Source organism: Poecilia mexicana, unplaced genomic scaffold (assembly GCF_051168715.1).
Source record: "Poecilia mexicana isolate PSO_F unplaced genomic scaffold, ASM5116871v1 scaffold_9, whole genome shotgun sequence".
Taxonomy (NCBI): Eukaryota; Metazoa; Chordata; class Actinopteri; order Cyprinodontiformes; family Poeciliidae; genus Poecilia; species Poecilia mexicana.
The window spans coordinates 33,261,682-33,273,724 of NW_028263378.1; the positions used below are offsets into that span (position 1 = coordinate 33,261,682).

The following is a 12,043-nucleotide window of genomic DNA, read 5'->3' on the forward strand; positions in this document are numbered from 1 at the left end:
GTGAAACCCATTTGCTCAGGAATAAATTACTTTAGCGAACCAAAAATATTTACAGCCATTACCAGACTTAATATCTGTGTTTCACCTCCACTCAGAGGGGAAAACTAGCAGGAGTTTTTAAAACGATTTGCCAGGAGACATGGGTTCTCTCTCGGTTTATCGAACCTGGAGCGCCCGACCAGTTGACAGCTGGCAAGGGAGCTGGCTGTTAATGCAGCGGGATCAGACATTTCTGAAAATGTCGGAGCAATATTGTAATTAAGTGATTTACTGTTGAACTGAGCAGATATTTCAGATCTATACATCTACATTCTTGCCAAAAACTTTGTAAAAGAATCATTTTGTGAAATTTTAAGTGTAACACAGCACAAATAATTTTGCTGCCATTGCTGCTTTTCTGAACACCCGTTTTAAAGGATGCAGACCCTAAATTTGGACACAGCCGTTTTTGTTCGACTCCCCCTAGTGGTCTGGAGCACTTCCATTTTCAGCACTTTTTGTTTGCATCTTTTCTTTTGTTTGCGACCCTTTTTTTGCGGCTCTTTTTTTTGTTGCGTTTCTTTTTTGTTTGCTGCATTTCATTTGTTTGCGTCTCTTTTTTTGTTTGCATGTTTTCTCTGTTGCTGCGCATTTGCACCTGTCAGCCACCGTACCCTGCACCTTAGGGGGTTAAAAAAAAAAACAAAAGAAAAATGAAGTGCACATTGCGCAAAACTCTGAAACAGGAGAAGCGGGACATAAAACGGAGCGACGAACTTGATGTGAATTATGGCACAAAAACAGAGAATCCGACGCTGAACAGTGAAAAATCAACACATGATGTGAAACACATGACGATTAGGCGGCGCAGCAGGTGATGAGTGAAGATTAATGATGGTGAGCATCAATAAACGATAAAATAAATCTAGCAAGAGGAAAGAAACTAAAGTGGACATAGCAATAAACCAAGAGAGGATAATACTAATCAAAGGAAACTAAATGACACAATGACTAAATTCATTTATGAAGAACAAAATGCAAGAATAAACTAAGCAACTAAAGTAAATACATAGGAATAAACTGGTATGGCAAGACCTTTTGAGCAATACTTAATACTAGTTTTGTTATGCTGACGTTTGCCAGATTTATTTGCCCCTGAAGCAGAAGGATGTACATTCCATCAAACATCTCCTGGCATGTCTAGGTGATATTAAAGTTTGGTTGGCCTTGAACTTTTTAAAATTTTTATGAAAAGAAAACAGAGGTGATGGTGTTTGCACCCAGTGGCTCCTGTGAGTCCTCTTCTGTTGACCTGGGACCCTTGGAGGTATATTTTAAACCTGTTATTACTAAAGATGTGCCAATCAGGTTTTTTCCTCCCGATACCGATCACCCATGAGGGCCGATCACCGATACCGATCACATAATTATTATTATTATTTTTTTTAATCATAAACACTACCGGTTACATTATGTGGAAGAAGGAACTATGAATTCACCTTAATTTAGACAAAAACTTGTTTTTAATAACTTTTTTCAAGAAGAAAACTAAACAAAACAGGCATTGTGCAAATTGTACTGCTATTGATATGCTATCTTTAACAGACTGATAACATATGAAGGCTCTAAATAATGCAAAGAGCCAAAATAAAACCTCTCAACATTGCCAAAAAAAATTCAAGTATAAAACTTAACATTCAAAGGCAAAAACAGGTTCCATTACAATAAACAATCCAGAGTTACTGAATGAAAACTTCCTGATAGCATGGCGGCTAGCTGATTACTGCTAGCTCTGATTGGCTGTTTCTGACTGAGCGGAGTAATTATGCAGATCAGGGAGGAGATTGATTATTTTTTCAGAGATTATCTGTCTCATGTTAGGACAGCAAAAGTTTTAATACGTATGTAAAATTGATTTTTTTAGGTTAGATGCTGCAGCTTTAATCAGAGGTTCGGTGAGAGTCACTACCAGGTGGAGCAGAAGCGAAGCTCCGTCTGTCAGATATTACTACCTGTAGCGTAGCAGCGGTTCAACAGGAGAGCAGAACCAGCGTCTTACATCGCAGCTCGAAGACTTAAATAATTTTGCGGGTTATTTATTTAGCTTTCTGACCGTCATGCTAATCCGGGTGAGTGTTTGTAGCTGTGCGCTGCTTTACCTGCTATCTGATCCTCCGCATGTCTTTTTTACTGCAGTGAGCCTCGATGTAGCCAATCTCCGTCAAGTATGGCATTGTTTTTATGTCGTATTAGCTTCGTTGTGTTGATGCATTTTGACTGCTTCAATTTATCGCCGCAACACGCAAACTTCCCCATTCATTCAGTGCGTTATAGTTCCACATCGCTTAGGATTTGTTGCTGCGCGTTTGCGCAGTGTGAAGGAAAGAGGAGACCAGCTGCACAGGCAGGCTGGGAAATGAGATGATCGGTATCGGCAACAAGAGCCAATGATCGCCGATCACCGATCATGCACTTTTTCACGAAAATCGGCCCGATTATGATCGGTGACCGATCGATCGGCACACCTCTTGTTATTACTAATCTTGGTTTTAAGATGGACAGTGATTTTAAATTGAACAGCCAAATCAGAGCCGTGGTTACGTCCAGTTTTTATCATTTAAGGCGATTGGCATCAGTGAAATCTTTTCTTTCCAGGCAGCATTTTGGAACAGTGATCCACGCTTTTATTTCGACTCGATTGGATTACTGTAACTCACTTTATCTGGGAGTCAGTCAGTCGCTGCTTTCACGTCTGCAGCTGGTTCAGAATGCTGCTGCATGACTTTTGACAGGAACTCAAAAGAGAGAGCAAGTGACCCCTGTCCTGGCCCCACTTCACTGGCTGGATATTTTAGGATTCATTTTAAAATTCTTATGTTTGTTTTTAAATCACTGCATAATCTTGCCCCGGCTTACCTCTCTGAGCTTCTTCACCCCTACATACCCTATCGGTCTCTCAGGTCCGCAGATCAGCTGCTCTTGAAGGTACCGAGATCAAGAAGGAAGCTCAGAGGGGACAGGGCTTTCTCTGTCATGGGTCCTAAGTTATGGAACGACTTGCCTTTGCAGGTTAGAGAGACCCCTTCACTGTCCACTTTTAAAGCTCGTCTTAAAACCCATCTATTTTACTTGGCTTTCAACTCCAGTGGGAGTTGAAAGCTAGTTTTAAATTGTATGTTTGTTTTTAAATTGTAAGTTTATTTTTTTATTGTTATGTTGTGTTTTAATGTACAGCACTTTGTATCAGCTGTGGTTGTTTTAAAGTGCTTTATAAATAAAGTAGAGGACTGTATGGTGAAAATAAACAGACACTATTTCCAGATAAAAGGTAAAATAATATTGTTGAAGTGCCATGGGTTTGTTGAGACCATATCTAATACTGAGAATAAATATATCTTACAGACCATAATAGTAAAGAACTTATCACTTATTTATGTTTTTAATTAGATTTGATATATTTATTTCTTCAATATTATTTTTCATGTCAGTGTTAATGTCATGAGGCTGATGACTCCATGACACTTTAAATTTGACTCATTAGGATTTGATTAAGAACCAGATTTGTTCTTTGTAATTTCTGTCCAGTAAAACTATTAATCCATAAATCAATAGACATGTCTAACATGGATTATATTATAAAGAAATAATACATGTTTCTGTCTCATATTTGTATGGCACTAAAAGGACCTGGAACTTTTTTTTTTCCACTGAAAAATAAAAGTGGGAGGCGGTGAGGGACCTGGATAAAGGCTAGGGGGGCGCTGGCCCGAAAAAGGTTGAGAAACACTGTCCTAGAAGCTTAAGCCAGGAAATTGAAAGAGGTTTGAAACGGAAGTATGACGGGTACACTGTTGTCAGGAAGTAAATGTTGAGATGAGTTCAGCCACTTTTTTATTAACAGAAACTAAATGGAAGCTTTGTTTAAACTAGATCTGCAAAGCTACAAGGAGGAGATATTTGAGCTGATATCAGAGATACCACAATGTTTATTGTCCCATTATACAGCAAGTTTAAGGCCTGTACTGGTACCTGATTGAAATTTGGATTTAACTGTCTGATGTATGATGTAGTTCATTATTCCAAAATGTTTCCATCTTTTCCTGACTCTGGCAGACTCTATTTTCTCTGTCTTGAAGGAAGAGATTTGGTCAACATTTAACAGGGAAAGAATGAGGATTACAAACTGCAGGAAAACATTCAGGCCATGTTGATGTTATGACAGCTTAGCTAAGTAGAAAATCCATTAAATTGTTGTTTCATCAGTGTGCTTAACATTCATTGTGGCTTTGATTAGATGTTAGAAACACACTTAGCTCTCTGGCCAGGAGATTAAATTTTGTTGCTTGTGCTGGGATTGTCCAGGTTACAGCTGGGACATGGTGCATGCCATGGAGGAGAAGAGCAGAGATCTGAAACATCCTGTCACCTTCCCGGTTCGTGCTGCGCTGCTGGCTCAGTCCTTCTCCCAGCTATCATGGCTGCTGCAACAGTCAGACAGGTGACTACACGCACGCACACAAAGAACATGGTAAGCTGGTGGTTAGTCTGGCCAGTACACCTGTCGCTGTCTGCCTGAAAGCAGAGGCTGAAGTTCTGCTCTGAGGAGTTGGAGGAAAAGTGGCTGAAGTTTGTCTGACAAAATTTCTTAAACATCTTCATTATTTGCACATCATTAGAAATCCTGCCAGCTACTCTTCACCTGATGTTGCTAAGACCCATCTTTCCTGCACAGGTACACGCTCACAGTGTGGACAGGCCAACATGATGAATTTGCTCCACAGGACTTAAAGCTATACAGAAAAAGTTTTGATGTGAGCAGAATCTATTATGACCTGCCGAACTCTCAAATAGCAGAACTATTGGTGATGTCATGACTGCCGTTTCCTAAATCTCACAACAGACTGCCTGCTGCTCTGTACAGATTGGGAGAGGGAAGATACATTTGTCTTTGCTCACATTATATGAAATAAAATTTATGGACAACACTGTAGTGTTGAAGGGCAATCTACAACATTAGATTGTTGTAGAAAGAAGCATTATTAAACTAGTTACACAGGGATATATGTCAGCCTTTTTCCAGAGCAAATCCCGTTTTGCTCTGGAAAAGGTGTTGCATAATCCTCCTAATTATTTTTTTCATTAAAATAATAATAATAATAATTTATAAATATATAATAATAATAATAATTTTTCATTAAAATTTCAAAATGAAACAAAGTTTTCCGGAGCACAGAGGAAGAACTATTGCTGCTCATTCTGGCTGCTTTCCCATAATTGATATGAAGATGCTCCTACCTTATTCTAAGCTGAAGTTTTTCGTAAGCACTAACCCACCCACTACATCTGCTCAATAGTTAAATTTTTTTTTGTTCTGAGTTGGGTAAAATTCACATTACAGTTAGTGTTGTGTCATGTTTTATCATGTAATGTACTTTGCAATTCCTGTTGCTGAAACATACTGTACAAATAAACTTTACTAATATGGATGACATCTGTAAAAGTGTTTATGTAAAACTTTGTTTTATTCTTGTGAATAAAACTTTTTTAAATAGTGTCAGTTCTTCGTTTATCTGGCTGAACAAACCTTCTCACAGTGAGCCTGGCTGCCAGAATGTGAAGGTCACCAGAGAAGATAATGTTTTTCAGAGAGCATATATTCTCATTTGAATTTTTGAATGATGCTAAAAGATTTATCTGGTTCGTGTCTTCTGTTAACATAGATGGTTTGTTTTTTTTGTCCACATATGTTATTGCAAGATAAAAAGACTACTGTACTTTTTTAAAACTCGTGCTTGAAGATTTGTATGTCCCTAAAAGTCTTGAGATGCTTCAGTCAAACTTTTATCCAAGTCTGGAGTAGATTACCTGGGATCATGGAGAAAATGTGATTTATTTTAGAGAAGACTATTTTAATTGCAGGCACTCATAAGAGAAATGGTGCCAGTTTTCCTCATTTTGAGATTCTTTTTGATTACTTTCAGTAATGCAATACAATTTTATTGCGTTTTTCAGCCTGTTAGAAATATAGTACAATACAATACATTATTCACACTTGGTAGTATGCTCTCCTCATATACTTGTGTAATGAGGTTACACAAGTATATGAGGTGTAATGTATATATACATATCAGCTGTCTGAGGTGTTGGTTGACATCTTCAACACCTCACTGTCTTTTCTGCATACCTGTTTAAAGACCGCCACCATCATCCCTGTCCCCAAGTGCTCCACAGTGACAAGCCTGAATGACTACCGGCCTTATAGCCTTAACATCGGAGTCATGAAGTGCTTTGAGAGGCTAGTCATGAACCACATCTGATGGGTATTTTTCTTGAACCTACATAAAGAACCACAGACAACGTATTTGAATTTTATGACAAAAACTTTTGCAAAAGGAGAAATCTCCGCCAACCGCCTCTCCAGGCCGTTCACAGAAAGTTCTGATCTGCTTCTGCGTGAGCCCCTGTTTTATTGTCAAAGCAGAACAGCCACAGGAAGCAGTCAGGAAAACAACAGAGGTCGTAAAATTTCTAATCTAAACAAACCAGCCAGGTGTGATATCTGATCTACGGTCTGAGCCCAGTTCATCTCTAGGTCAAACTAACACAAGAAGAAATTAAGGTCTGGGAAACACAGAGTTAACTGTTTCACATGAAGATGAAACAGACAGTCCTGACCTCCAGGTCAGTTCATACACACATAAGGAAGAGAACACTTTAAACAGAAAATTACAACGATCTATAGACTGAATGTGAACTAAAGTAATAAAATGATAATACCGAAAATTCTCTAACAACATCAAGGACTCCATCAACGTCACTGTGGACCCCCATCAGGAAGAACCGCTGCTGACGCCATTTCATCGGTGATCCACATAGCCCTCACCCACGAACTCCTACTACTCTCCTGTCTGCTCTTCCTGGATTTCTCCTCAGCTTTCAACACCATCATCCCTGGTGCAGAAGCTCTCCTCTCTTGGACTGAGTTCCACACTGGGGAACTGGATTCTGGACTTCCTGACCAGCAGACCTCAGACAGTCAGGATCCACAACACCTTCTCCTCCTCCATCACCCTCAGCACTGGCTCCCTGCAGGGCTGCGCTCAGCCACCTCCTCTTGACTATGCTGACACATGACTGCTCGGCAAGACACCCCAGCTGTCATATTGTGAAGTTTGCAGACAACACAGCAGTAGTGGGACGCATCACGAACACTGATGAGTCCAAATACAGAGAAGAGGTGGAACACCTGGAGCAGTGGTGCTGATGCAAAGAAAATAACCTCTGCATCAGCGTGAAGAAGACCAAGGAGATGGTGGTGGATTTCAGAAGGGACAAGAATCCTCTTCAGTCCCTGTACATCGGAGGAGCAGCTGTGGAGATGGTTTCCAGGTACAGGTATCTGGGTGTGCACATATCCAGTGACCTCACCTGGAGTACCAACACCTCCTATCTGGTCAGGAAAGCCCACCAGTGACTACTTCCTCAGGAAGCCACAGAGAGCTGGACTTGGGAGCTCAGTCCTGAGGAGCTTTTATCGCTGTGTGGGGGAGAGTGTTCTCTGCACCTGCATCACCGTGTGGCATGGCAACTGCACCACTGCTAAGAGGATGGCTCTGCAGAGGTTGGTCAAGGCTGCACAGAGGACTATGGGGAGCAGCCTTTCCTCCATCATGGACCTCTATACAGCACAATGCAGGAGGAGGATGCTCCTCATCATGAAGGACTCCATCCAACCTGCACAAAGACTGTTCCAGCCACTCCCCTCAGGCAGGAGGCTGAGGAGCATCCAAAGCAAAACCACCAGGCTGAGGAACAGTTTCTTCCCTTCAGCCGTCAGACTGCTGAACTCAACCTGCACCAAATGCAATTTCTCCACATAGTTTTACACACACACACACACACACACACACGTTTGCGTGGCTATCTTTGTGGGGACTTTCCATTGACTTCCATTCATTTCTACAGCCTAAACCTTACCTTTACCCTTTTCCTAACACATATCTATCTAACCAAATATCTAACCAAAATTCAATTGATACCTTAGCCCTAAATCTGACCCCTGGCCCAAAAACAGGGTTTCCCCTTGTGGGGACCAGGCTCCGGTCCCCACAAGGAGCAATTGGTCCCCACAACATAGTATGTGTCAGGAAAATCGTCCCCACAAGGTATTACAAACAAACAAACACACACACACGTATGTATGTGTGTATATCTATATATATCTATCTATCTATATATATGTATATATATAAAATCATTTAAATCACTTGATTATTCATTTATTTTTATTTAATTATCTATTTTTGTGTGTATGTGTGTGTTGGAAATTTCTTAATCTGGGACCTTAGTACAAATTTTGTACCACAAACCCAAGCTGGTATGACCAGGGGCGTGGTAAAGGGATGACAAGTGATGACGATTCTAGGGGCCCTGACCAGCAGGGGGCCCTCTACAATTTAATTATTTATATTTTGTTCATAGACATAAAATAAAAAAAATCAGGGTCCTGTCAAATACAAAATTAATCATATTGTATTTTCAAAGATTGTTTTTAGCTGTAAAAGTTTAATTTTACCCCTCCCAGACCCAAAAACACACACTGTTTTTGCCCTGAACCCCCCTATCTGCAATAAATGGTTCGTTCCTGCTTGGAGCGCTTGGCTGTGACTTATGCAGCTACAGTCAGTAGAAGCTGCACCTGAATACAGCGGCGACTGTGGCAGTTACTATGCTGCTAAGAAAAGTAATAAAATCAGGTTTTCACAAACTAAATAGAGAAGGAGAGAAAAAGGCAAGAATGTTAATTTATAACCCAATTTTTCTCCAAGAGAGACTGTGTGAGATTATCAACCATTTAGCACAATTAGCTTAGCTACAGACTACTGTTTGCCTCCATTCCACTAGCATTTAATGAATTAAGGAAAAAAAAATACCAACATATTCATATATTTAACTTGTTCCCTGTGCCTTTTACCACATAACAGATGAGTGAGTGAGCACACGTCCCTCCTGACCCGTCCTCTCCTGAGTGAAATTAAAGCTGCAGTTTGTCACTTTTATATAAATATTTTTTTTACATATATTTTTTAAACTGTTATGTTGTGACAGTATGGTAAGAGAGCTAAAATAACTTACAATTAAGTATTGGCAAAGATCAATGTAATTTTCACAGGTGATGGAGCGTTGTTAGCAGCTGCTGAAAGTAACTAAAAAAGTTACTTTTAACGTAATTTAGTTACTTTCCAAATCAAGTAATCAGTAATCTAAGTTACTTTTTCAAGGAGTAATCAGTAATCCGATAAAGGATATATTTTCAAAGTAACTGTGATTATTTATACATTATAAATAATCGCTGATTATTTATAATGTATAAAAGTATTGTTTGTCATTTAATTAGCTCTACATTCTTATGGAAAAATATGTTTTATAATTTACATTTTATCTTTTACTGCAAACTATAAATTATCTTTTAACTTTTGCCAGTAAGGCCGAAATTAATAGTAAATAATGAATTTGTTGTGGTATTTTGATTTAGTAATGTATATAAATATATTTTATATACATTATATTAATTATATATATATATATATATATATATATATATATATATATATATATATAAAATTATATAGTTGTGTTACCACTCCCACGCCACTAGAGGCAGTAGCAAGCCCGAAAAGATGTGACTAAGGAGCAGATTTAGAAGTACACCTAAAGGTACAGACCATAGACATATAGACATAATATATATTATATTATGTCTATGGGTACAGAACTTAAGAACTGCGAGCTGCTCTTAAGTAAATCAAAGAAAGAAGTTCAAATTCATTCTGAGAGTTAAACTCCTTCTTAAAGGTGAAAATATATCACAGATTTCAAAAGAAAATAAAAACGTAAGGCCAGTAATAACATAGGAAGTAGTGCCCCCTTCACTTCCGGAGTGCAATGGTCCCATTTCCAAATAAGGTATGAGACTGACAGTGGTCCGTCCCCGCCCCTTTCTGTTTGCTACAGCTAAGTCCTTGGTAACATCATGGGTATCGTTGCTGGTAAAGCTGTGCTTAACATCATAGGCGTAAATCCCGGGGGTGTACCTTGGGAGGGGGGGGGATTCCCCCAATCTTGGAAAAGTCTAGAATTGTCCCCCCTGAAAAAATAATTTAAGAAACGTTTCCATTTAAATAATAGCAATATGAAAAGGCAAAAGAAACAAAAATGAAATAAATCTGCCTTTTATCTCAGAAAAAAATAATGAATTTTTAGGTCCCCCACTACCACTGTTAGAACAATGGTTCAGTCCAAAGTGTAGGAGGAGCAACAGCAGCACTGCAAACGGCACAGGCTCCATTAGAGCCACTGAAATGAGGAGCTATGGGCTCTTTGCACCTAAGGCGTTGACGTCACATCTCCAGGAACTAATGCGGCTCACTTTTTTCTGCTTTGAGTTACCATGACTGGTAGAAAAGACTAAGTCGTATTTCAGATGCAAAAAAACAATACTATTAACATTGTTGTCTTCCTAATATAATGGGCTTTTAAGTTTTCGTTAATTTCCAAGCGATCCTGAATTAAGAAGATGGCTTGTAAATATCTGTCGCTACCAGCTAACACCGCACAGCAAAGTTTGCAGCCTTCACTTCACTCCGGATCAGCCTAAAACTACCGGGGATACGGATGGTAAATAAAGGAGCCTCCCTGAGTTATTTCCATGGAATCACTTCTATATTCAGCCTGAAAGAGTTTATGGGAACGAGAGAGCAGACCAGAGCCAGACAGCCGAGCAACTGATCCGCCTGTACATACTGCTGTAAATGTAGCAGAGTTAATTGTATTTATTTATTTTATTTTTTTTTATGAACCTTCTCAAAACTAATTTTATTTGAATTGACATGTCTGTTATATATTATTTCTGTTTTATTTTGCTTTCATTTTTGGTTCCTAGTGTGTAAAAATCCACCCTCATCTATGAATATTTGTTTTTCTTTGTTTTTTAATTGTATTTTATTTTGGTGGGGAAGCTTTTATTTTCTTACTTCCTGTTTTTGCGTGATATCCTGTGTGTTCCCGCTGCCCTCCTCAGTTCGCGCCAAGCTGCGCTGTACAGAGTTGTCTTTCATTTGTGTATTAAAATATTGAAAACGTTCTAAAAAAAATATGTTGTAAACTCACATGTTATATATATTGTTGTTTAACCGTTCATGTTTAGCGCAGCACTATGCTGGGCATTTGTCTCCCACAATGGTGACACCCATCAAGTTTTCTGTATCAACTGGTTATTTTTTTTTTATTATTATTTATTTTTTTCTTTTGGTTGGTTAGGTAGTTTGTGGAGAATCCGGAGCCCAGGAGGTGCTTTGTTTAAAATGTTCTTGTTTTGAACAGGTATGTGTGTTTCAAATTTTATTTGGATGTTAAATTAATGTATTTAGTATATTTCTATGTTATGGTGGAAAATTGTAATTATAGGGCAGATTATTAATTGTTTTGTATGACTGTAGATTTATTTTATTAGTGAACCTCAGAGAATTTTGGTTTTGTTTAATGCATTTCTGTGGCAGTTTGCGCCAAGCTGCGCTGGGGAGAGGGTGTTTGTGGAGAACTTGGAGCTTGGAGCAGCTTGGAGCCCAGGAGCTGCTTTGTTTAAAATGTTCTTGTTTTGAACAGGAATAAAATGATCCTAAATCTTGATTCCGGTGTGGTTCTGACTTCCTGTTACCAACCGCCAAGGGCGTAGGTTCGGTCTAAGTTTTGGTGGGGACCTTGACCCCCCCCCCCCCCCCCCCCCCGGCAGCACAGTGAAATGCCCAAGAGCACCGAACATTTTTGAGAAGGGGGGGGAAACCACATTGGCTTAATAACCCCCTCCCCCCAACCATAACCATATCATACATCTTGTGTATACAACCAGATACAGTCATACTCAGCAGATCAGTTCAAGAACACTTTACTTTTTCCTTTACAAAATTCAGCAAACGTTACAAGTAAGATCAAAAGAAATATCCTCTGGATACAGCAAACACAATTGCAGATAAGAAGAAATCAATAATAAAATAAAAAAGAAAAA

General features: G+C 39.1%; 1 protein-coding gene across 2 annotated transcripts in view; it reads left to right on the forward strand.

The window, feature by feature from the left end:
• Window positions 1–5,536, forward strand: part of fam151b (family with sequence similarity 151 member B) — a 28,844-nt gene extending 23,308 nt beyond the window's left edge. The window contains exons 5-6 of one of the 2 annotated variants that reach the window (XM_088009168.1): window positions 4,342–4,477; window positions 4,712–5,536. In XM_088009168.1, the coding sequence (XP_087865294.1) occupies window positions 4,342–4,477; window positions 4,712–4,853 (278 nt within the window). In that variant the 3' untranslated portion in view covers window positions 4,854–5,536. Of the gene's footprint in view, window positions 1–4,341; window positions 4,482–4,711 lie in introns of those variants that run through there. The other variant, XM_088009169.1, reaches the window with a different exon arrangement.
• The last annotated feature ends 6,507 nt before the right edge of the window (window positions 5,537–12,043 follow it).